Source organism: Natrix helvetica (assembly GCF_964273705.1).
Source record: "Natrix helvetica genome assembly, chromosome: 6".
NCBI lineage: Eukaryota > Metazoa > Chordata > Lepidosauria > Squamata > Natricidae > Natrix > Natrix helvetica.
This window is the reverse complement of record NC_138553.1, coordinates 101,646-127,500: the sequence shown is the minus strand read 5'-3', so window position 1 is coordinate 127,500 and position 25,855 is coordinate 101,646. Positions and strand designations below refer to the sequence as shown.

Sequence of the window (25,855 nt, the reverse complement as noted above, 5' to 3'; positions counted from 1 at the left end):
CCAGGAAGATGGCAGGTGTATAAGTTAAAAAGAGAGAGAAAAAAGAAGCTGATAGACAAATTAATAGACAATGGAGGGGAAATTTGTTACCAAAATGAAGAGAAAAAGAAAGTGATTCAGAATTATTATAAGAAGCTATATGAACAAGAGTTAATATCAGAAGATAAAATAAATCAATATTTAGAAAAGGCGGAAATACCTAAACTACCTAAAACAGTTAAAACATCACTAGATGTCCTTCTACAATGGAGTTAACAGAAGCAATTAAGAGGCAAAAAACTGTAAGACAGCTGGACTGGATGGTCTACCAGCTGAACTATATAAAGAACTGCAAGAAACTGTGAGTAAAACAATGTTGGAAGTATTTAATGAACTTTTCTTAGAGGCAAAGGTACTGAATTGATGTTTGGAAGCATATATCACTCTTATACCTAAAGAAGACGCAGATTTGCAACAAATAAAAAAATACCAATATCCTTTTTAAATGTGGATTACAAAATATTTGTGTCGATAATTGCAGAAAGAATAAAATGATTTTTAAATCAATTCGTACATACAAATCAAAATGGTTTTTTACCTAAGAGACAAATTAAAGACAACATGAGAATAATCTTGAATACTTTGGAGTACTATGAAGCACATCCAGAGAAGCAAATGGCGTTGATTTTCTTAGATGCACAGAAAGCACTTGACAATGTGAATTGGCAATTTATGGTAGCACAGTTACGAAAGATGGACTTTGGGGAGAGATTTGTTGAAATGATAAGGGCGATATATCATGAGCAAACCGCAAAAGTGATAGCAAATGGAGATAGGACTGAGGAAGTTAGTATTAAGAAAGGTACAAGACAAGGATGCCCTCTGTCTCCATTATTGTTTATACTAATGTTGAAAGTATTGAATAGAAATATTAGACAAGATATAGAGATAAAAGGCATGAAAATTAAAAGGGAACAATATAAATTACAGATGTTTGCAGATGATCTAGCCTTTGGAAGATCTATTAACAACGGCCTAAATTAATTTAAAAAATAGAAGAATATGGAGAAGTAGCAGGGCTGAAAATAAATAAAGAGAAAACTTAGTTAAATCTTAGTTAAAAATCTCACAGATAAGCAAAAAAAAGAATTAGTAAAGAGGGTAGGCATTCAGATAGTAAACAAAGTTAAATATTTAGGGATCCAAGTGACAGCAAAGTTAAGGAAGTAACAATTAAGGAAGATAATTATTATAAATTGTTGAAACAATCCAAGTAGATTTGGAAAAATGGAAGAATTTGCAATTATCTTTGGTAGGAAGAATAGCAACAATTAAAATGAATATATTGCCAAGGCTATTGTTCTTATTACAGATAATTCCATTAAAATTGAAAAGAAATATTTTGAAGAACTGAATAAAATAATACATAAATATATTTGGCAAGGGAAAAAAGCAAGAATTGGTCTGAAAATGATGCAAGATATAAGAAATAGAGGAGGCTTTGGATTACGCAATTGGGAATTGTACCTATCAGGCAGCAGTACTACCATGGATAAAAGAGTGGATTGTACTGAGGAATATAAGATTATTGACTTTGGAAGGAGATGATCTGCAATTGGGCTGGCATGCATTATTATTGGTGTGGGAGAAAATTAAAGAACAACATTGAGGATACCAGTTTGACTTTCAACAATGGAAACATTGATCCACCCAAATATTATTAATATGGGAAACATTGTTAAATATAAAGATATTTTAAATGAAGAAGAGGGGCTTAAAGCAAAAGAAGAGGGAGCAAGGGATCGATATAACATGATATTCTCATGTGCAGATAAGTCTAGATATGAGAAAGATGTTAAATTACAGGGTTTTTACAAAGAAGATAAAATTAGATAAAATTCTAACAGGAACAGAAGAAAGATTAATAAAGAAACTGCATAATTACTTATTGGGCATAAAATTGGAAGAGGAACAAGTAAAAGAGACAATGATAGCATGGGCGAAAAATTTTGGCTATATGATAGAATTGAATAAATGGCAGAAATTTGGGATAAGAATTACAAATTAACAATGTCTACTGCATATAAAGAGAATGTGTACAAGATGTTTTACAGATGGCATCTACCTCTGGCGAGGTTGGCAAAGATGTTTAAAGACAACTCAGCTAAACATTGAAAGGGCCACCAAATACCTGGATCTTACTGACATATGTGCGGGACATGTGGAGGGGAAAGAACTATTGGACGAAACAACAACTAATTGATCTGAAGCCAGAAACATTTCTGCTGGGAATTCTACCTGAAATTTACAATAAAGAGAATGTATATTTAATCATTCATGAATTAACTTCAGCTAGAATTGAATTTGCACAACATTGGAAAAGTGTAGAGATCTCTATTGATGAGAAGGTGATAAGGAAACTATTAGAATGTGCAGAAATGAATAGACTAACATTAGCAATTAAAGAGAAAGAGCAAACTGAATATTATATGATTTGGGAAGTACTTTACCAATGGTTGGAGGAAAAAAAGGAGTTTGGAAATGAAGAAAACTAAAAAATAAGTAGACAATACACTTAGATAAAGATATAAAATGGTTAGTATGTGTATGATAAGAATAGTGATGTTTAATGTTGATACATTATTACTAGAAGATAGTAAGGAGAAAAATGGAGAGTTTCATAATGTTTAAATGCTCAATATATTATAATACTAAACTTAGGGAAATAACGTTAATGTGAATGTGAAAGATGTGGCAAAAGAGGATCAATGTTGCACAGAGATGTTTGTACCCAGATGACACACTGCATAAGGAAAGATGGAATGTTTATTTTTGTAATTGAAAATAATAAAAGGTGCCGTCCACTAGACAGTGCCATGGGGCGGCGCCTAGGAGCAGAGCCTTCTCTGTGGCGGGCCCAGCCCTGTGGAATGACCTCCCCCCGGATATTAGGACCACTACTGACCTCCGCTCCTTCCGTGTCAAGCTCAAGACCCACCTTTTCCAAATAGCTGGCCTGGCTCAACCATAACTTCGTATCGCTCCTGATGGGTTTTTTAATTTAGTAATTTTATTTAAGGGGATTTTAAATTGTGTTTTTAACTGTCTTTCACTTATAAGTCAACTCTCCTCCATGCACATATGTATATGTCTCTGTTCTTTTTGTATATATGTTTGTTTTATGTGTATTTTTATCCGTTTTGATTGTACGCCGCCCCGAGTCCTTCGGGAGAGGGTTGCGGCTAATCAAATAAAATTATTATTATTATTATTATTATTATTATTATTATTATTATTATTATTATTATTATTATTATTATTATTATTATTATTATTATTATTATTATTATTATTATTATTATTAAAAAGCATTTCCACCTGTCCTGTGGTCTGTGACAATCAGGCCAAATCTATGACACATGCATCAAAGGTGGCACAACGCAATGTTTGGGTGACACACCCGCTTTGCCCAATAACCGATAGGAAGTGTTCTTGAAAGGGGACACACACACACACACCGCCCCGTTTTCGGAGACTGTGAAGGTCACTTGAGAACGGTGTGTCGTGTGTCCTCCGGAGCCTGTGAAGATCATGCGAGAACGGGGTGTGCTTTTGTGTGATTATCAGAGGCTGTGGGAGAACGGATTGTACTCTCACAAAGCATCCGGAGCTCCTGGAAGTTGCGCAAGTGGGCACTGCTCTCTCTCACACTGCCCTGAAAATCACGAGAAGGTGAGGTGTGTTTTCATGTGGAAACGCATGGAAGCTGCAGAGGGCGCAGAAGAGCCATCTCTGAACCTGCTTCAAGAACAGGAAGGCCGCAGGGCCCAGGGAGCAGCTACCCTGTCCCCCAGGACTCTGGCGCTGCTCAGGGTGGCCAAGAGGAAGAGGAAGGGGGGGGGGGCTTGCAGCATCCCTCTGGTCCCAAGAACAGGCACCCTGACAAGCGGGACATTCTGATCACGTGACCGCAGGGGCGCTACAACGGTTGTAACTTCAGGCAGTGGTTGTAACTCCCTTCTAACAGTCTTTGAGCAAAACGGTTGTTAAGTGAGAACATTGGTTCCAATCCAACCCGTATTACCATTTGGTCAATAATAACTAAATATTCATTTAATGTTATTGTGTAATTATTACTTAAACATTTCTCATTTCTTGTGAAATTTGTAACACAAAAGTTTTTTTCTTTAATGTTCTACATTTAAAAAACTCAACTGAGTGATAAAGGAAGCGGCCGAATCTTCAGACTCAGAAGTATGATGTTATTGACCGAAATGGCAAATCACTGTGCCAATTATGCTATGAAACTGCCACAAGCAGTATGTGGAATGTCAGAAGACATTTTGAAACAAATCGTCATTGGATTTGAGGGAAAAAGGGAGGAAGCAAGGAAGGGACTCCTCTCTCAGCAGCTGCACCTCAAAGAGGGTGAATCAAACCAATACTTAAGAGGCCCCAGAACAGGGATGTGAAACTTGCGGTGGCGTCACATGATGTAGCGTGACTCCCCCTGCCCTTCGCTAAACCGCCCCTATGCATGGCTAGCGCATGATGCTTGCTCTCTTCTCTAATTCCACCATTTCTGGAAGCTCCTGGCCACCCAGGTGTGCCATTTTATTGCATTTATCCCCCCAAGAGGGCCTTTGTGGCAAGGCAGGGGTCACAGAACTACAGGACGTAACAACAGCCCTAATTAACAGCTGCCGGAGCCCTTCCCAAGTGGGAATTTTCTGCATTATTGCTGTCAAAGTGATGTCCCGGTGTTTGGAAGCCGTCGGGGTCTGGATGGGGGGCAACAGACTCAAACTCAACCCCTCCAAGACTGAGTGGCTGTGGTTACCGGCACCTCGGTTCAGCCAGTTGATTCCATCACTGGCCATAGGGGGCGAACAATTGCCCCCTGTGGAACGGGCGCGCAATTTGGGCGTCCTCCTAGATGCCCGGCTGTCAATGGATGACCATGTGGCAGCCGTGGCAAGGGGGGCATTCCACCAGGTTCGCCTGGTGTGCCAATTGCGCCCCCTACTGGACCGGGATGCCCTACGCACGGTCACTCATGCGCTGGTGATGTCTCGCCTGGACTACTGCAACGCTCTCTACATGGGGCTTCCCTTGGGACGCGCCCGAGGACTACAGCTAGTCCAGAACGCAGCCGCGCGGGCTGTCATGGGGAGTACTAGGTACTCCCACGTAACACCTCTCCTGCGCGAGCTGCACTGGCTGCCTGTGGTTTTTCGGGTGCGTTTCAAGGTTTTGATTACCATCTTCAAAGCGCTCCATGGCACAGGACCTAGCTACCTGCAGGATCGCATCCTGCCACACACATCCCTGCGACCAATCTGCTCTCACAGGGAGGGGCTTCTCCTGGTGCCGTCCACCAGGCAATGCCAACGGGCGATGCCTAGGAGTAGGGCCTTCTCTGTGATGGGCCCAACCCTCTGGAATGACCTCCCCCCCCCCCCGACATTAGAACCACCACCGACTTCCGCTCCTTCCGACAAAAACTGAAGACTCACCTGTTCCGATTAGCTGGCCTGGCACATTCATAACTTTTACCTCCTGGCACTGGTATTTTAGGGGAACCATTTTTAAATTAACCTATGGGGTATTTTTTAGGGGTTTTTAAAAACTATATTTTAGATACTTTACTTAGATGTACAGTTTTTCTTTTAACCTCCTCCATAACTATTTAACTATTTAATTATTTAATTATTTATGTTCTGTATTTTCTATGTATTGACTGTACACCGCCCCGAGTCCCTTCTGGGAGAGGGGGTGGTCTATAAGTGCAAATAAAGTAAAGTAAAGTAAAGTAAGTAAGGAATCTGTGGAGTGCTATGGAGAAGTTACGTGTTCCAAAATAAGAGTTTGGAGCATTTTCCTCAGCATGGAGATCGTACATGAGTCACCACACTGGTGTTTTTCGCACACTTCTCAGTTCACATGAATGAACAACTTAAAATTATATGGTTTTAGCAAAAGTACTGACATTATGCTTGAATACATAAAAGGCTTTGAAACTCAACTTCAAATTTTCCAACGAGAGGTGGGACCTAAAACTACGTTTCTTGACTTCCTAGAAGGAAGCCATGATGACACGCTCTCAATTCAGCTGAGGTGCAGACAGAAGCCAAGGAAGAGCAGCAAGGTGCGAGAGGGGAGTCTGCTGGCCAGGCCGCCCAAAGGAGGGAGCTTCCATCTGGAGCCCAACCGGTTTGCTCGTAGGGTCGTTTTTAGTCCTTCGGAGGCTTTAGGGAAGCCTCCTGAAGGTCCCTGAGGCCTCCGGAGGGCTTAAACTGACCCTACGAGCAAACTGGAAGTCTGTTCCCAAACTTCCGGTTTGTCCATAGGGCCATTTTTTTTGCGCTCTGGAGGCTTCAGGGAAGCTCTTTTTGCCCTCCCCAGGCTCCTATAAAGCCTCTGGAGTCTGGGGATAGCGAAAAATGCCTTTAAAAAAGACTGAACTCAGCTGACAAGGCAACACTTCACATGCCCTGACAAATGACTCCGTGTGCCACCTGTGGCACGCATGCCATAGGTTCGCCATCCCGGATCTAGGTCTTCCTAGAGCCGCAGACTGGCTCATTCCTACAGAGGCATCTCTGGCACACCAGCGTGGCTTCCTAGAGCTGCTACAATGCCACAGACCTTGATGGGGTTTTCCTTGCTTTTCTTTCTTTCTTTTTAAGCGCTCTCGAAGCCCCCATAAAAGCTCCAGGAGCAACCGCTGAGCATGGGGAGAGCGCTCCTCCTGGCTTGCTTTTCTCCCCCCTCTGTTCTGATCGAGAAGGGGGGAGAAGCCAACCAGGCATCTATATTTTCAAGACAGCTTGGAAGAGAAAACACGCCCACCACCACCACCAGCCCACCTCCTGCAGATGGCATACATCCGGTTGACAGTAGAAATGCGGAAAGGCTCGTTCTTGGAGCGGGTCAGGCTGTTGCTCAGGGTGCCCAGGCCCAGGCGCTGATAGTCTCGGCAACAGGCTCGCTCCACCAGGTGGCTCATGGTCATTTTGTCAGAGGGCCTGATGGCGGCCAAAGGGGTCAAGGTGCTCCGCTCCATTTCTTCAGACACTGCAGGAATCAAAAGGCGCATCAGAGAGGGGCCAGAAAGCAGCTCTGCCTGTCACCTGCCCAGCCCGGGGAATGATAGGAGGGGGGGAAGCTGCCGTACCCGAGATCTCGTCCTCGTTGTCCTCGGGGAATGGGTGCTGGCTGCCCCGCTGCTCCCAGGGAGGCGGGCTGTACTTCTTGCGAGTGACGTACTGGCGTCCGATGGTTTTCTTGGCATTTTTTACTAGGTTCTTGGAGATGGTCCTAAAAGAGTGGGTGGGAGATGTCACTCCCCTGTGAACCCCAGGCAGCTCCTCCTCCAAAGCCCCATCAGGTAGAGACACCCCCCCTCCTTCTGCTGGACTTGGAAGCATCTGCTTGAAGAGATGCCAATCAGCGGAGGAGCTGGGACCCCAAGCATCCCCCCATCCCTTTCTGACTCCCTCGTGTGAGGGCGCTGGGGCTGGCAAGCTTCCCACATGACCCTTGGCTGACTTCAGGCTTGCTCAGAGCCACATTAATTGACCACAAAGAAGGCGAGAGAGAAATCAGGGGCTGCTCGCTCCCCCCTGCCACCGACTGCCAGGGAGACCCTTCCCCACCTGAGTGACGGGTTTTTGTCCTTGGCTTTGGGAGGCAGAGCGGCCTTGCTGGTCTGTCCCACTGTGAAGGCAAAGGTATCGGAGACGTGCTGGGGGTAGCGCAACTTGCTGAGATGCTTCCGGAAGGTCTCTGCGCTCTCAGAGGCCACTTCCTCATCAAAGACAATGCGCAGCACCTGGAGGGCAGATGGAGGCAGGCTCAGGCTCCACTCCCCTGGCTTCCTTCAGCACTGGCTTGAAGGGATTGGAAGGGGGGGGGAGGGTCAAGGATCCCCAAGGGATATGCACCCTCACCTGGAATGTACAGGAGCGCAGCTGGAGCTGAGCGCAGCCCTCCTGGATGAATTGATCCAAGGGAGTCTGGGCTGAAATCTTCTCCTCTTTGGTCAGAGAGGCAATGGGGAAGGAACGGACGATCACGTGCTCTCCCACTGGGGTCGGGGGGGAGGGGAGGGGGAGAAAGAGGGCAGGCCAGTGAGAGCCAGGTAGGAGCCATCCCTTACAGCTGAGGTGGCACTGGGATGGGCGGACAGCTCTGCCAATGGCGCATGTGACCAGGACCCTCCTGGCTTTACCTGACTCTTCCCCAGGTATGGGGGGGGGGCGAGGGAGATAGAGAGAGGGGGGAGAGAAGCTGTGCCAGGTGAGCAGGTCACTGTGAGCGGGAAAGTGAGTCCCTGTCGCCAAAGAGATGGCTTGTCCCTTCCTGAAAAGACCCCCCCCCCCCCCAGTGTCTCCTATTTTTTACACAGAAGGAAGAAATAATCATGGCAGGTTCTGAGGCTTTATGGGAGCTCTACTGCAATGAGCTGGGCCTCTCCCCACCCCCACCCCCAATAGTTCTACTTATTTTGATCAACGTGCAAGGATTAAATTAAAACAACTGGTGCCCTCTGACAGGACGGGCCGAGCCACCCCTTCCTGTGATGGCAATTCTGGCTTCCTCTGGAGCCTGCCAAGGCCTCCGGCTGCTTCTGACAAGCAGGTAACCAACCACCTGTCCTGTACACGGTTTCCTACCAAGGTGCAAAACGGGCTTGGTGGCTACCTCTGAAGCCTGGCCTGGGAGCGGGGTAGCTGAGGGATTGCCTTTCGCAGTAGAGGCGAATGGTCTTTTGTCCAGAGTCTCTCCTGCTCCAGCCCAACCCAAATAGGACAGAGGTGCTGCAGATGCCATCCTCCAGCTGAAGGGGACTAGAAGGGGGGCTTTTTCCACAGCGGTCCCTGCTCTTATGGAACATCCCCCTTTCGGAGATAGGAATGGGCCCGGCCCTGTTCTTAAATTTTTCTCATGTTCCTGAGCCTGGGTGCTGAATGTATTAAGGGCACATTCATTTCCTGACTGCACTGCTAACTGGACGATTATCTTGGCTGCTATGTATGCTTATTTTGAATGTTTTTATTGGTTTTCTTGTTTTAAAATGCCTTTAGTAGTTTGATTACATTTTTTGAATTGTAAGCTGCCCAGAGATATTGATTAAGATGGGCAGCTGTAGAAATTAAATTGAATGAATGAATGAATGAATGAATGAATGCTTTGCATTTCTCACTGCGTTTGTTGGACAGGTTCCAACATTCAAGTCTACCCAGACCCGATTTCATTAATGACTTGGATTAAGAGCATGGGAGAATGCTGATCAGATTTGCAGAACTCAAATGGGATGGGTAACTCTGGTGGCACAGAGGTTAGAGTGCAGTATTGCAGACTAACTCTGCCCACTGCCAGGAGTCTGATCCTGACCTGCTCCAGGTTGACTCAGCCTTCCGTCCTTCCGAACTGGGTAAAATGTTGGGGGCGAGAGGCTGACTTTGTAAACTGCTTAGAAAGGGCTGTGAAGCACTGTGAAGCAGTATATAAGTCTAAGGGCTATGGCTATAATGTTGTAAAGACTGAAATAAAATTTAAAACAATATTGATACGATTAAAGAAGTAGTCTGAAAGTCTACTAAATTCAAATTTATTATTATTATTATTACTAACAAATAACAAAATAAAAATGAAAGACTGAAAGTCTACTAATAAATAACAAAATAAAAATGCAAGAGAGGCAAATGCGGATCAGAAAGCTCCTTTGCTGCAAATCAAGCAGAGATGATTCTAGGCTCCTTTGGAGTCAAACACCGCCCCGAGTCCCTTTCGGGAGAGGGGGCGGTATATAAACGCTAATAATAAATAAATAAATAATAAATAATAAATAAATCTGTAATCTGTGCTCTCCAAGCAGAAACTAGGTGTCTACGTCAGCCATTCCACTCTATGGTGAAGCCACACTATCAGCCCCCTCTACCACAAAGACCTTGCAGGAGAAGAGCTGTCTGGACAACTGTGGGATCTGGCAGGTTGAGAGCTGTGAACCATAAACCCAAAGCTTTTGCTGTGACCCAGCAAAACAGATATAGTGCCCTTGCTGACCTTAATGGGGACACTAAAGAGATAGGTCAAGGCAGTTGTGATAATGATGACTCAAATAAGCAGGGGATCGTGGTCCAAAACGAAGAACTTTCTTCGGAAAGGCGAAAAGGGGAACCAGGTATCACACATCAGTCGCAGAAGAAGATCAAGGTATGTAAAAAGAGAAGTCACCTTCTGGTTGGTGATTCAATCGTAAGAGATGTTAATTTAGGAGAGGATAAGGAGGTTTTAAAAGAGGTCAGGTGTCTGCCAGGTGCTACTGCCAGCAGAGACAAGAGGCGTATTCTTAAGATAGTCAAGAATGCAAGTAAGGACTGTGACGTTGATGCTATTATACATCTTGGCACTAATGATCTATCCCAGAAAGATGTACTTTCTGTGCAGAATGATTTCCAGAACTTGGGGTATGAACTTAATAGTATAGGTTGTAGGCTTATCTTTTCAGAGGTTTTACCTGTATATAAGGAACAAAAAGGGAAGGGCCAGCGTGTAGCAGAGTTTAATGTTTGGCTAAAGGAGTGGTGTAAAAGGGAAGGCTTTGGTTTTATTAGTCATGAAGCCTGTAGCTGGTCCAATGAAAAACTGTACAAAAGAGATGGGTTGCACCCATCCAAGAAAGGAACTGAGTTACTTGGCATTAAATTCACAGATTTTCTTGATAAACATTTAAACTGAAGAGCGGGGACAGAGAATTAATAGATACAGAACATCTCTGTCCCCAGCAAACTAAAATTCATAGGGTTATAAATGCATGTAACATAGATGTGTGTGTGGGTAAGATTATCACTCCTGCTGTCAAGCAAAACCAAGCATGTAATAGTGATTGTCATACCATGTGCATGAATCACACAAGTGGCAAGAAAATAGGGGCAGTCAGGCATAATACAGGTTATGTAGACAGTAAACACAAGGTCAATCAAAATGGACTCAAATGTCTATATACCAATGCACAGAGTATGAGGAATAAACAGGGAGAATTAGAAATTCAAGTAAAAGAGGGCAGATATGATATTATTGCCATTACAGAAACTTGGTGGGATGAAACTGACAAATGGAACATACAGCTAGAAGGATTTAAATTATTTAAAAGAAATAGACCAAATAAAAGAGGAGGTGGAGTTGCACTATATATAAGAAATAACTATGTCTCTACAGAAATAGAGCACAACAATAATGAGAACTATCTTGAATGCATTTGGGTCAATATTAAAGGTTGTGGGGGAAATGACATTGCCATAGGTCTATACTACAGGCCACCCAACCAAGCAGAGGAAGAAGATGAACTTTTTGCTAGTCAGCTAACTAAGGTATGTAGGAAGCACACCACAATAGTAATGGGAGATTTTAACTACCCTGACATCAACTGGGAAACAAACTCTGCACCAAGTGGAAGATCCAACAGGTTCCTAACAAACCTAGCAGACAACTTTGTTTTCCAAAAAGTAGAGAAGGAAACAAGGGGATCAGCCATACTGGACTTAATTCTCACTAACAGAGAGGAAATGATAGAAGGTGTTGAAGCCATAGGAACCCTGGGGGCAAGTGACCATGCAATATTGGAATTCAACATTATCCAAACACAAGTAGTAGAACAAAGTCAAACTAGAGTCTTGGACTTTAAGAAAGCTAATTTCAATAAACTTAGAGAGAGCTTGGGAAAAATTCCATGGATGAGAATCCTCGAGGGGAAAACAACTCAAGAAGCTTGGGAAATTTTGAAAAATGAGATTAGAAAAGCCCAGTCTAACACAATACCAATGAAGAAGAAAAACAACAGCTCCCAAAAGAAACCAGCATGGCTGCATAAACAACTATCTGACAAACTGAAAGACAAAAAAAGTAAGTATAAAAAGTGGAAGGAGGGGGACATAACTAAGGCAGAATATCAGCAAATAGCCCGAGCCTGTAAAGATGAAGTGAGGAAAGCTAAGGCTCACAATGAAGAAAGGCTTGCCACAAAAGTAAAAATTAACAAAAAAAGCTTCTTCCAACATGTTAAAAACAAGAAAAAAGTTAAGGAAACAATTGGTCCATTGCTAGGAGAAAGTGGCAAGAAGGTGACAAGCAACAGGGAGAAAGCAGAACTATTTAACTCATGTTTTGCATCTGTCTTTACACAAAGGGATAAAACAGTCCAACCTATCAAAAGCAGCACCACAAAATTAGGAACACAAATTGAAATAGGGAAGAAAATGGTAAGTGAGCACCTGTCTACCCTAGATGAGTTCAAATCACCAGGACCGGATGGATTACACCCCAGAGTTCTGAAGGAACTAGCAGACGAGATCTCAGAACCACTGAATTATATCTTTCAGAGATCCCGGAGCACCAGGGAACTACCAGAGGACTGGAAAAGAGCTGATGTGGTTCCCATCTTCAAAAAAGGGAAAAAATTAGATCCAGGAAACTACAGACCTATCAGCCTAACCTCAATACCAGGAAAGATTCTGGAAAAAATAATCAAGCAACGAATTTGCGAACACCTAGAAGCAAACAAAGTAATAGCCAAAAGCCAACATGGATTTGTCAAAAACAGATCATGCCAGACTAATCTTATTGCATTCTTTGATAATGTGACAAAATTAGTGGACCAGAGGAATGCCGTTGATATAGTTTACTTGGACTTCAGTAAGGCTTTTGATAAGGTAGACCATAACCTACTACTAGATAAAGTAGAAGAATGTGGGTTAGACAGCATCACCACCAGATGGATTGGTAACTGGCTGACCAACCGCACTCAACGTGTAGTTCTCAATGGAACTGCATCTACATGGAGGGAAGTATGCAGTGGAGTACCCCAAGGCTCTGTTTTAGGCCCAGTACTCTTCAACATCTTCATCAATGATTTGGATGAGGGAATAAATGGGGAACTCATCAAATTTGCAGATGATACCAAGCTGGCAGGAATAGCCAACACTCCAGAAGATAGGCTTAAGATACAGAAGGATCTTGACAAACTTGAACATTGGGCACTATCTAATAAAATGAAATTCAATGGTGAAAAGAGTAAGGTTCTACATTTAGGCAACAAAAACGGAATGCACAGGTACAGTATAGGTGATACCTTACTCAGTAGTAGTAACTGTGAAAGGGATCTTGGAGTCCTAGTGGACAACCATTTAAATATGAGCCAGCAGTGTGCAGCAGCTGCCAAAAAAGCCAACACAGTTCTAGGCTGCATCAACAGAGGGATAGAATCAAGATCACGTGAAGTGTTAATACCACTTTATAATGCCTTGGTAAGGCCACACTTGGAATACTGCATTCAGTTCTGGTCGCCACGATGTAAAAAAGATGTGGAGACTCTAGAAAGAGTGCAGAGAAGAGCAACAAAGATGATTAGGGGACTGAAGCCTAAAACATATGAAGAACGGTTGCAGGAACTGGGTATGTTTAACTTAAGAGAAAGAAGGACTAGGGGAGACATGATAGCATTATTCCAATATCTCAGAGGTTGCCACAAAGAAGAGGGAGTCAAACTATTCTCCAAAGCACCTGAGGGTAGAACAAGAAGCAATGGGTGGAAACTAATCAAGGAGAGAAGCAATTTAGAACTGAGGAGGAATTTCCTGACAGTGAGAACAATTAATCAGTGGAACAGCTTGCCTCCAGAAGTTGTGAATGCCCCAACACTGGAAGTCTTTAAGAAGATGTTGGATAGCTATTTGTCTGAAACGGTATAGGGTTTCCTGCCTAGGCAGGGGGTTGGACTAGAAGACCTCCAAGGTCCCTTCCAACTCTACTATTGTATTATTGTATAAATGGAGATCATCCGAGACAAAGGAGGTCCCCACCCCCATCTATTCTGCACTAAGGAGAGCCCACCTCAAGGGTCCAGTTCTGGTCCCCCAATTTCAAGGATTCAGCACTGATATATGGTTGATTGAGGGATTATGAACGAAATTCTAGGAAGAAGGATTGAGAGTTGGGAGCATTTAGCTTTGTGAAAGGATAGTGCTGTGTGTGTGTGTGTGTGTGTGTGTGAGAGAGAGAGAGAGAGAGAGAGAGAGAGAGGGAGAGGGAGAGGGAGAGGGAGAGAGAGAGAGAGAGAGAGAGAGAGAGAGAGAGAGAGAGAGAGAGAGAGAGAGAGCCACCCAGGAGGCTGGTCAAGAGTGATTTTCACTCTCTCAACCAACCTGCCTTAATTTGGGTTCCTGCACTAAGCCGACGATTGGGCTTGGGCTCCTCCATGGCCCCTTCCAAGGATCCCCTTGGGGTCTGCCTCTTAGCATGGCCTGTCTCCCACTCCCTGGCACTCTCTCCTAGAAGCCTGCACCGCTGTGGCGCCCCCTTACCTAGCGGGTTGGTGGGTGTGCCCTTGAAGATGATGCGGTAGGTGGTAAGGAAGATCGCTCCTTCGGCCGGAAGTAGAGGAGGCCCCCCGAGGCTGCCTCCAGCGCCTTCTTCCCTGCCGTCGGGCACCAGGTAAACGCGTAGGCCACCCATCACGCTGTCCTCTCCAATCAGCAGGCTCGGCTGGAGGAGCTTGGGCTGCGAGAAGGAGAGCCTGCTCACCTCTAGCCAGGCGGCTGATGAGCCTGCAGGAACTAAGGTTGCCCAACCCACCGCTGCGGGCAGCTCCTCCCCCAGGCGCCCAGACTGCAGCGCTCACCTTCTGTATTGGAGGAAGCCTCTTGCTCTCTCGGTGCACGGCATCCAGTGTTTCAATGTGCATCTGGACAATGTCTGGGGGGTGGCAGGAGAGACGGCGATGAGAGCCCCTCTCCGGGCCACCACCGTCCCCTCCCGACCACTCTCAGCTCAGGGGGCACCTGCCTGGGATCATGACATGCAGCCCCTTGAGGTGCTCGTTGGTGACGCCGCTCTCTGTGCAGACCTTGTCCACAAAGCGGTTGATGAACCGTACCACGTAGTTGGCCACGTCGGAGCTTTCAGCATCCTCAAAGCCGCTCTCGGTGTCGTAACTGTCCGCCACACTGCCAGCGATGCTGAGAAGGCAGAGAGGCCCCTGAGCACAACTACCACCCTCCTCCTCCTCCTCTTCCCCAACCTGCGCCTCCGCCCTGCCCTCGCCTGGCTCAGTGGGACGCTACCTGCTGGTGATTAAGCTGTTGCTGACGCTCTCGGCGTCTCCAAGTCCGGCGCCCCGCAGGAGCCTGTTCTTACTGGTGTCCAGAGGCAGCAAAAGGTAGCTCATGCGGTTGGCATAGTGGATGGCTTGACTGAAGACGGTGCTCTCTTCCTTCTGAATGAGGTCCTGCTGCTTCTCCCGGCTCATGGTGGGCCAAAGACGGCACTGCACGGCAGCGATATCCAGAGCCGACTCCTCCTCGGCCACCTGGGAGCCAGAGAAGCGATCCAGAGGATGAGCCGGGAGGCGGCTGCCTCAAAGCCCCCCCCCCTCCTCCTGAGCTCAGCTCTACCTGCTCAGCACAGTCCTCCTCGTTAGCCTCCAGGTAGAGAGCCCGGATGTGGTTCTGTACGTCACTGTAGAACATGGCTTCCCAAAATTGAAGGTTGGTCCACACCAGGTGCTCCTGCACACAGCTGTAGGCAAACTGGGTGATTCCCTGACTGAGTTTCTGGGGGACAGAAAAAGGAAAGGAAGGAAGGGGTGCCTTGAACGGCGGATGCCCGTCTCCCTTCCCTCCTCGGCCACCACCAATGCCGGCCCGGCTACTTACGCGGCAAAAGGCAGTGACCAAAGGCAGAAGCGCAGCAGCGACCCCGTGCTCATCCGCGGCGTTGCAGTCCTGTGAGGAGATAAGAGCAGTGCTGCAGTTCAGCCCCAAGGAAGCCAGGCGCTGGGGTGGGGAAGGGTCCCCAGACCTCCAGCCACACCTGCAGGCAGCAGTTCATCATCCGGACAATGAAATCAAACTGCTGGTGGTCCAGCATGGCCCTGTTCTGCTGCACGTGGAGATTCAGCTCCTGGGTGAGGCAGTGGCGAGCGGCCCGGCTCTTCATGGCCCGCAGCACAGCCGGCAGCAGCTGCAAGGCAAAGCGGGCAGCGCTCAGCAGGAGCTCCCCATCTGCCCACCCCCCTGCCCTGCTCTGGGGAAGCCTAAGGCCAGTGGGGAAGGAGGCTCCACTCTTGGGAGGGGGCCCCAGTTGCCAGCCAATTCTCTTCCCCTACTCCCACCCCCTCCCCCCACCCAGCAACCTATATTCTGGGGTTTCTGTCCTGCTTTACACTGCAGGTCAGAGGAAAAGTACCCAGCAACTGCTCTGGCTCCTCTTTAAAACCTCTCTTTCATAGATAAGGGGCCCTCCTTTTAAAAAAATTCTGCAATGAAAAGTGCAAAATGCACTCTATCATTACACACTTCTGTTGCCAAATCTCAACCTCGGCATAGACCGTGCCTTTGTGGAGGGAAGGAGGGCTGCCTATCCCAGGGAGGGACGCCCCCCTCCCCTCCCCTCTCCTCCCCCCCCCCCATTCTCACTTTTTTGGCTTCTAGCATCTTGCTCTCAAAGACAAAGGAGATGCAGTTCCTGACCACCTCCAGCCGCCGGGCACTGTTGGCCAGGAGCATCCCGTTCCTCTCCATGAGGGTCCCTGGAAGAGAGAAAAGTCAGCCTCTGTCTGGAGGTCCCGGGAAAGCACCCCTCCTGCCCGCCTCCAGGGCACCTCTTGGCCCAAAACTGGGCAGGAGAAACGCCAGCAGGCCAGCAGGGGCATTCAGGCGCCACCTTCCCTTCCCTGCAGCTTTTCAATGCTCCGCCTCCTCCTTTTCCTGAAGCTGAAAGAAGAGACTGCGGAGCTGGCAAAGATGCAGGCAGAGGCAACCAGAAGGGTCAGGCGAGGAGAGCAGCTCCTTCCATAGGAACCGTATAGGGGAATACGGAGGTTTCGGGGTTCAGCATGAAGACAGGGAAGATAAAACCAGGTCATTACAAAGCCGGCCGTGAGAGCGGAACCAAAGGCCATTCAATGAATTTGCTGTCACCCGATCTAGACCAGGGAGAAGGGAGGCTAATCCGGATGGTGACACCGCATCTCCTGAGACAGGGGCATCTGCCAAGGAGCTGCAGTGGCGCTGGTCACGGTATGACCCAGAAGGCGAGAAGGTCCTTGCCGGATCCTGCCTCGGGGCCCCTGCCTTATTAAAGCCGGCAGGAGTTGTCTGAAGGGTAGATGGGGGCCTCTGAGACCCACCGTGCATGCCGAAGGTAAGGCCGACCATCCCTTTCAGAACTCTGACTATGATCCTTTTAGTTATCCATTCATGCTTTAGATTGATATCCTGCTTCTCTGCATGGCCCCAGAGAGACCGGCTGGGTTGAGATCTCCCCAGGGCCCCTTCTGTCCTTATTCATTTTTCTAAACGCCTTCCAACTGCCCATAGACTCGGCCTGGAGCACTTGCTCCAACAAGGGAGCCTCTGACTTCACCAGGGGACCACGCTATCCCAGGGCTGCAACCATCTCGGCACCAGCGGCTGGCACCCACGTACCCAGGGGTGGCCCGGATGGCACCATGGCTTTCTTCTCCGCCTTCACCAAAGGAGGCGCTGTCTGCTGTTTGGCCGCGGCCTGGTCAACAATCCACTGGATGGTCCCTTCGTCCAAATGGGGGAACGGCCTCTGGTGCAGGCGCAGGTGGCAGCCCTCTGTGGGCTTCTGTACCTTATGCATGGTCACGGCAGGGTAAGGGTTCTCCTGGATCAACAGAGGCGGCAGCAAAGGTTAAGGGCCAAAGGTCGTCACCACCCAAGCGAGCTGAGCCTTCCAAATGTCCAGCCAAGGTCAGCATCTCTCCTGCCCCCGACAGGATTGGGCAGACTGATTCGCCATTATGGGACAATCTGCTTGACAAGACTTGCCTTAGCAAGAACAGGGATGTACAGCTGGATGCCAAAAAGCAACCCGCTGATTCGGAGTCTGTGTGTCCGTATGCGAGAGATACCGGGGGAAGGGGGGATCCCAGTCAAGCGCCTATGCAGTGCAGGGCCAGCACCCCCTGGCCAATCCTCAAAGCGGGAACAAAACAGGAGATGCTGGTGCTCTCCGGGGGGGAAGAGGGGAGTAAGGATGCCACGCAGGGCATCTGCCCGCAGGGCTGATACACTTCCTTACACCCAGGGCTATGTCAGCATACATTTTTGTAGAGCTGCTCTGCCAGTTCCTTGATGTGACGTAGAACCTTTGCCTTGTTTCCTTCATCGGCCTGCATCCGTTTGGCTTCACTGGCCACAAGCTATGAGAGGAAGGAAGATTTTCTTTAAGCACTCTAGGGTGCGTGCACACACATACTCACCAAACAGCTGGAGCATCGGGGGTTGGGGAGGTGCCTCAGAGTCCTTCCCAACAAGCCTCTCACCTCATCAAACAAGTCCGTCTCCCGGTAGGGGGGGCCCCTCTCGGTCACAAAGCCTGCGAAGGCCATGCCCTCCAGCACTTTGGGGAGGAACTCGTCTTCCACCAGCCCCCTCTGCCCGAGGAAGGCGGCCTGCAGCAATGGAAAGAGGAGCCTGGGAAGGGGGGCTGTGCCGAGGGGGAAGGCCAGAGGCCCACAGAACAGCCCTCTCCTGAGACCGCGGAATCCATCGCCCCAGCTGAGAAATGGACCCGACCCAGCTCTGGATGAGGGAAAGTCCGTTCCTGATGAAAGAAACATTCCCACCACCACCTTCCACCCTGCTGGGCATCAAATCCTGGAACCTCAGCTCCATCACCCGCTCCTAAGTGTTGGACGCCTGGGAGATGTCACTACTAAAGGCCCCCCCTGAGCAAGCTTTCTACACCGGGTGGACCAGAGAGAATTCAACCCCGTGGCTGTTTGCTCTGACCACTCTCCTCCACAGCCTACCTTATGGAAGCGAATGACTGGTTCCGGGTGAATACGGATGATGTGTAGGCACCAGCGGTAGCCCTGCAGCAACTGGGCAAACAGGCGGAGGAAGACTGCCCGGACCTCCTTATCCTGCAGCCAGACAGGCGAGGGAGAAGGTCAGAGGGGAACGGGAAGCATCGGCTGTGGTCCTGAAAGACACCTGCATCCCGCAGCCCCTTTGCAGAGCTGTGCATTGAGCATCCCTGCAGCCCAAGGTAGATTCTTTGGGGTGGAGAAGCCCAAAGCCAAGCTAGCCAGCTCAGAGGGCTCTCATTTACCTGCATCTTGAGGGAGGAAGCAGAGATGGTGGAAGGTGGGAAGGCCAGATCTGCCATCTCCAACTCTGGATCCAAGACCTGCTCAGACAAAGTCAAGGAATTTGTTCAAATGGGGGGTGGGGGTGTTCCCCTAATCGCCCTCTCTCCAGGGCCACAACTTGTAAAGCAAACGCAACTTATTCCTCTGATTGTGCTGTATCTCTTCCCCATTCTTACACTCTAGTGAAATCAGGGAGGTGCCTGCCTGACCCACGCCCAAATGTCACCTGGACCTTGAAAAAAGCACCTTTTTGCCAAGGTATCAGTTTTTGCCTATTTTCACTGAGATCACCTTCCTTACTCTCTACCGCAGCCTTGGAGAAAGGTCTTCTCGGTTCCGTCACTCCGCCCGTTCGGTTGTTCATGGGCCCCAACCCAACTGCACTGGACACAAGGCGAGGTGTCTTTTCAATGGTCCCTCTCCTATGGCTTAAAAGTTATCCTCATCCACTTTTTGTGCAGTTAATAAAAAGAGGCTAAAAGTAACGCGCTTGCTCTTTCCTGGCTGGGGCTCCTCCACCACCTTCCTCAGGTACCCCAAGCCTTAAGGGAAATATTTCACTCTATTCAGTCTTCTTTCTCTCTCCTCATATTCTCACTTCCAGGCTACAGGGTGGGCAGAAATATGTTATTATATATACAAAGACATTTTTCCTTCTTCTGGAAATGTGGAATATAAATGGAGCAAATGTGCTCTTCAGAAAAGAAAAAAAAGTTTCACTCTTAAAAAAAATTAAAACAAGGCATAATTACCTTACACAATGATCTTATTACGAAGGGGTGTGTGTGTGTGTGTGTGTGTGTGTGTGTAAACAACTTCTAAAACTATTCTATATATAACTATAACCCTAAGTTTTCCCTGTGAAAATTGTAGATTATAATGGAATGATTTCTCCGCTATTACGCAGAACATCAGATTTTTGGGGGGTTTTGATAGATAATTCAGCATTAGTGAGACAGAAAAAGTGGTAAATCTAGAGATTGTAGTTATTTTTCAGAAAGACATAGATCATTTTCAAGAATAGGTATGATTTGGATCTCAGAAAATGTGGATCCTAAGATTTCTAAAGTTGAAATTTTAACAAAGGATTTTCTTACCCATGTATTTATTCATTTTTTTTAATTAAATTTATCATTTGTCAGCTCACTATCCAAAGTAGCTAACAATGATTCAAAAGCATATATATTAAAATATTAAAATTAACAACAATTAAATAAATGCTAAAAAACAAGATGAACAGTGTCTCTCACTCAACATTCCCCCTCCAGCACAAGGTGCCCCCCAGCACTCAGAGCAGAGCCTGGCTCTAAAGGCCCTCCTGGAAGGCCAGAAGGGTGCAGATGTTCCATGCCCATTGTGGGCAGATGTTCCTGCACACAATGCCAGCTATCTGGCTGTGGCATCCAGGATATGCTCTTCTGCCTGCAAATTACACCCTGCCACTCTGTGCTGGACCGACCCTGAGGCCTCTCTATATAGTCAGCGCCTTGGGTCCTGCCTATTTTATATATAACTAAAATAACAGCAGCACGATTTCAATAGGAGGCATAGAGGTGGAAAGATTTGATGTTACTTGCAGTGAAAGAATGAATGGATGGTGAAGTTGATGGAGCTGGCTGAGATGACAAAATTGACAGTTTGGATTACAGAAAAAATGCAGAAAGAGAGAGAGAGAGAGAGAGAGAGAAACTTGAATCGAGGTACTCGCTTGCAAGCTCTCCCCACCAATTCACAGGTAAATGCTATTTCTTGACACGGAAGGGATGCCAAGAATGAAAAAGGGATAAATAAATGTGGATTGGATGTTGAAGGGAATGGGCAGCATGCTAGGGTGGTTTGCTAACATCAAGAGGAAAAAAAAAGAGGATTAAATTGCAAAACAAATACAGGAAGAAAAAGAGAATCTCAAAAGTTGTGATTGGATGAAATTGAGGAGATCCTGAAAAAGAGGGGAGAAATTACAAAACAAAAGATAATGAAGACATTTATCAGTGTAATTGCAACAAAGATGGTTGGCAAGGAAGAAACTGTATAAAGAGACGTTACCTGTATCTCCTTTTCTTTGTCATATGTTTTTATTATTTTCAGTCCTTTTCTGTATTACCCCAAAAGTGAATAGTATGATGGGTATAAATGTTATTTACGTAGGCACAATTGTATTCTGGCTTTACCAGACTAAAACATTTATTTCACATTTGCTTTGTTTGAAACAACTTATTAATCCGAAGCCAAGAGTTTTCTCAACTCTTTCAGAAAGGTATGGGGAAAAATATCTTAAACAGAAATTCCATTATTTTGCTTTAATGCTTTACTTTATTTAATTTGGTTTTAATCAACTTGGTGACAGTTTTACAAAAGAATTTATGAACCACCTTATACGTCCAGCAATTTATGTAAGACAGCTGAGCAAAAATATCTAGAAAATTCACAAATGTTCCCCAAACAAGGAAATAAGCAGAATTAAACACTACCCTCTCTAACAGCTCTCTAAGAGTGGAAAAACACCCGAGCCTGCCACCAATTATACAACTTTGGATAGGTTGCGTGGACGGCTGCGACCCACCACATGTTTAATGGACCCGTGTCCCTCCTGCTTGGTACTGGCATCTTGGGAGGTGACCCGAGGCTGGCTTCTGGGCCTGGTGAATGCCTCATTGGGTGAGGGATCCTTACCAACCGCCTTGAAGGAGGCGGTGGTGAGGCCCTTACTTAAGAGGCCTTCACTCGACCCAATGGAGCTAGCTAACTATCGTCCAGTCTCCAACCTTCCGTTTCTAGCGAAGGTTGTTGAGAATGTGGTGGCGCAGCAGTTTCCACGACACCTTGACGAATCCGAGTATCTAGACTCACGCCAGTCCGGCTTCCGACCCGGGCACAGCACAGAGACAGCCTTGGTCGCGTTGGTTGATGATCTCTGGAGGGCCAGAGATAGAGGTTGTTCCTCTATCCTGGTCCTATTAGACCTCTCGGCGGCTTTTGATACCATCGACCATGGTATCCTATTCCGCCGGTTGGAGGGGATAGGAGTCGGAGGTACCGTTTTGCGGTGGTTCGGCTCCTACCTCTCCGACCGGAGGCAATGTGTGTTGACAGGGGGGCAGAGGTCGACCCCGAGGCCACTCACTTGTGGAGTGCCACAGGGGTCGGTCCTCTCGCCTCTCCTGTTCAACACATATGTGAAGCCGCTGGGTGAGATCATCCGTGGTTTTGGGGTTGAGTATCACCTCTACGCTGATGATACTCAGCTGTATATTTCAACCCCAAACCACCCCAACGAGGCTGTCGAAGTGATGTCCCGGTGCTTGGAAGCCGTCGGGGTCTGGATGGGGGACAACAGACTTAAACTCAACCCCTCCAAGACCGAGTGGCTGTGGCTACCGGCACCTCGGTTCAGCCAGCTGATTCCATCGCTGGCCATAGGGGGCGAACAATTGCCCCCTGTGGAACGGGCGCGCAATTTGGGCGTCCTCCTTGATGCCCGGCTGTCAATGGATGACCATGTGGCAGCCGTGGCGAGGGGGGCGTTCCACCAGGTTCGCCTGGTGCGCCAATTGCGCCCCCTACTGGACCGGGATGCCCTACGCGCGGTCACTCATGCGCTGGTGACGTCCCGCCTGGATTACTGCAACGCTCTCTACATGGGGCTGCCCTTGGGATGCGCCCGGAGACTGCAGTTAGTTCAGAACGCAGCCGCGCGGGCTGTGATGGGGAGTACGAGGTACTCCCACGTAACACCTCTCCTGCGCGAGCTGCACTGGCTACCTGTGGTTTTTCGGGTGCGTTTCAAGGTGCTGATTACCATCTTTAAAGCGCTCCATGGCACGGGACCTAGTTACTTGCGGGATCGCATCCTCCCACATACATCCCTGCGGCCAATTCGCTCACACAGGGAGGGACTTCTCCTGGTGCCGTCCACTAGGCAATGCCAAAGGGCGACACCAAGGAGTAGGGCCTTCTCTGTGATGGGCCCAACCCTCTGGAATGACCTCCCCCCCGACATTAGAACCACTTCTGACCTCCGCTCCTTCCGGCAAAAATTGAAGACTCACCTGTTCCGATTAGCAGGCCTGGCATAATTACAACTGTCCCTCCTGGCAAATGTATTATTATCTGGTTATCTTAGGGTTTTTTTAATTTGTTGTGTTTGTTTTAGTGATTTAAAACTTATATTTATATTAGCTTTGTACAGTTCTTTTAATTGCATTTTAACCTCCTCCAAACTGTACATATTTAACTATTTAACTTTTTTATTGTATTTTGTGATATTCTCTATGGACTGTACACTGCCCCGAGTCCCTTCTGGGAGAGGGGGCGGTCTAGAAGCACCAAATATAAATAAATAAATAAATAAATAAATAAATAAATAAATAAATAAATAAATAAATAAATAAATAAATAAATAAATAAATAAATAAATAAATAAATAAATAAATAAATAAATAAATAAATAAATAAACAAACTCCAAATAGCTCCTGAAAGCGAGCAGGTGCAACCCGTCCTCGGTGCGATATAACGCAGGGAACAAGGGATGTTCCCCTTAGCACCAACTGCCTCCTGCAGAAATGGCTTCTGAGGATAGGATCAAAGCTCCCCACGCTCAGGAACAAAGCACCAGGCATGGCGGCGCCTTCGGTGTCCCCCCATCTACATTGTGCCCCTGGCTGCTTTTGCTCCCACTCGGAGAGGGTTCTCCAGGCCCCTTGGGAGAAACACTCACCATCGAGAGGGCTTCGCACGTCTGATGGAGGAGAGGCTCAGGCAGCAAAGAGATGTGGATGCACTCCGGGATGGTGACCGTCCCTCCATCGAGATCTGCGATGATCACATCCAGCTGGGGAAAAAGGGACAAAGGCCTCTCATGTCCAGGGCCTCTGCCGGGCCCAACTAACTCAAAGCTTCCCCACAAGCGAGACCCAGAACTTCTTCCCGGAAAGAGGCAGGAAGAGAACGCAAGAGCCCAGGACGCCATCCCTTGGGTGCTCCCAGGCAGGCAAAGTGGCTCTTATGGGATTCAGCCCAAAGCGTGGCTAGCTCTGCAGCTGGCATCCATGGCACTCAAGGCAAAATACAGTCATGCCAACAACTGTTTCTTCCCTGAATAGGCCTTCCTTTCACTGCCCAGTCGGCGACCAACACCGTTTTGTGAGGCCAAATTCTGTAAGGAAATGTTACCTTTTGTCTGCTATGAATTTTCTACCCGCTCACTCGCTGCCCCCCCCCCCCCGCCTGCCGCCCCCACCTGGTCTCCCTGGATGACTGAGCCCAAGATGTCAATCCACACCCACCCACCCCAGGGGCGGAGAATGTTTCCTCTCTGTTACACCCCCAAGACAAGGGCCCCCATGAAGCTGACCAGGAGGAGGTTCGAAGCAGACGAGGTGGGGAAACCTCCTCACCCTGCGCTCATTTCCGCATTACAGGGTGAAGATGAAGTAACTGGGGAACGGGATGAATTCAGGGAGGTTTCCAGGCATTCCTCCAGCTTGGGGAAGCCTCCTGCCAGAGACCCACTGCAGGAGAAGGGTGACGGGAAAGGGGCAGCCCACCTCCTTCTCATTAGCACCACAGAGCTGTGTGGTCGGCCACTGGGAGAAACCGAGGGCTGCATCAAGTTGGGCTTTGGCTTCATCTCAGAGGGCTATTTTCATGTTCTTATCACCTCCACCTTCAATCTAAGCTAAAGAGTCCTGCATTCTTGCGACAGGCTACAGTAGCTCTCTTCTTCTTCTGCTGCTGCTGCTGCTGCTGTCTTTAAGCAGGGACCTCACGTGACCGCAACTTCCTTTTGGCTCCCAACAAGCGAAGTCAGTGGAGAAGCCAGAAGGAAGCTACAGGTGGCCGGAGTTGCGGATCTGTGGCCAAGTGCCGGAGTTGCAATCCCATGATCGGAGGGGCCCCCTGGCTAGCTGCAGAAAAAGCCCTGCTCGGAGGGCAGCTCAGGAGAAGAGAGAATGCCCTCCCAGAAGGCAGGAACAGGCAAAGGAGCTGCCCTCTAGGAAACCCAGCCTGCCCCAAAGCCTGGGCTCCCGATCCCGGGTCTGCTGTGCTTCCCGATGTCCAGGCGGACGCTCCACTCACCAGCTCTTGGGTCTCTGACTGGAAGACAGAGCTGACCCCGATGATGAAGGGGGTGGGTGTACTGAGGACCTCCAGAAGCTGAGCAGGCAGGATGGGCACGTACGTGAAGCTGCAGCAGAGAAACCCACAAAGCAGACCCTCTCAAGGAAAGGCTCTACGGCTCCTTGGGGCCCAGTTAGTCCAAGAGCGGCAGCGGCAGCTCAGGGCAGTGTGATCTGCTGGGGGCGGAGGAGCTCCAGCCGCTGAGCCTCTCTTTACTGACCTGTACTTCAGGGGAAAGAGGAGGGCAAGCAGGGCGCGACAGGCATCGGTCAGCCTCTGGTAGCTGCTGGAGAGGAAGAGGATCTTATGCTCAGTCAGGGTCGCACAGAAGAGAACCAGCACATTGGTGATTCCTGGAGGAAGAGGATGGTCTCTGAGGTTCACCTGGGACCCTCCTGCGCTGGGACACAGCCGCCAACAGAAGGACCCACCCTCCCGCCTCCCTCCGACAGAGCCTCTTTCTTATCTGGATACGCGGTGGCCTCCCAGGACCAAGGGCCTGCAGGTTTCCAGGCCCTGGGATCAGCTCTCCCAAGGGCGGCAACAGCATGGAGGGCCAAGAGCAGCCC

The 25,855-nt window shown here is 48.0% G+C and overlaps 1 protein-coding gene across 5 annotated transcripts in view; it reads right to left on the bottom strand.

Annotated features, from left to right (window-relative positions):
- The window catches only part of SBF1 (SET binding factor 1), a 75,405-nt gene that overhangs the window by 17,279 nt on the left and 32,271 nt on the right, over positions 1 to 25,855 (bottom strand). For all 5 annotated transcript variants that reach the window (XM_081958172.1, XM_081958174.1, XM_081958175.1 and 2 more), the window contains exons 7-26: positions 25,507 to 25,639; positions 25,245 to 25,353; positions 23,884 to 23,997; positions 19,126 to 19,203; positions 18,824 to 18,937; positions 18,335 to 18,463; positions 18,113 to 18,211; positions 17,469 to 17,673; positions 16,458 to 16,570; positions 15,853 to 16,002; positions 15,696 to 15,764; positions 15,435 to 15,593; positions 15,105 to 15,349; positions 14,827 to 14,999; positions 14,663 to 14,736; positions 14,346 to 14,541; positions 7,932 to 8,068; positions 7,638 to 7,813; positions 7,157 to 7,299; positions 6,849 to 7,056 (exon numbers count right to left, since the gene is read on the bottom strand). In XM_081958172.1, the coding sequence (XP_081814298.1) occupies positions 6,849 to 7,056; positions 7,157 to 7,299; positions 7,638 to 7,813; positions 7,932 to 8,068; positions 14,346 to 14,541; positions 14,663 to 14,736; positions 14,827 to 14,999; positions 15,105 to 15,349; positions 15,435 to 15,593; positions 15,696 to 15,764; positions 15,853 to 16,002; positions 16,458 to 16,570; positions 17,469 to 17,673; positions 18,113 to 18,211; positions 18,335 to 18,463; positions 18,824 to 18,937; positions 19,126 to 19,203; positions 23,884 to 23,997; positions 25,245 to 25,353; positions 25,507 to 25,639 (2,824 nt within the window). The remainder of the gene's footprint in view (positions 1 to 6,848; positions 7,057 to 7,156; positions 7,300 to 7,637; positions 7,814 to 7,931; positions 8,069 to 14,345; positions 14,542 to 14,662; positions 14,737 to 14,826; positions 15,000 to 15,104; positions 15,350 to 15,434; positions 15,594 to 15,695; positions 15,765 to 15,852; positions 16,003 to 16,457; positions 16,571 to 17,468; positions 17,674 to 18,112; positions 18,212 to 18,334; positions 18,464 to 18,823; positions 18,938 to 19,125; positions 19,204 to 23,883; positions 23,998 to 25,244; positions 25,354 to 25,506; positions 25,640 to 25,855) is intronic.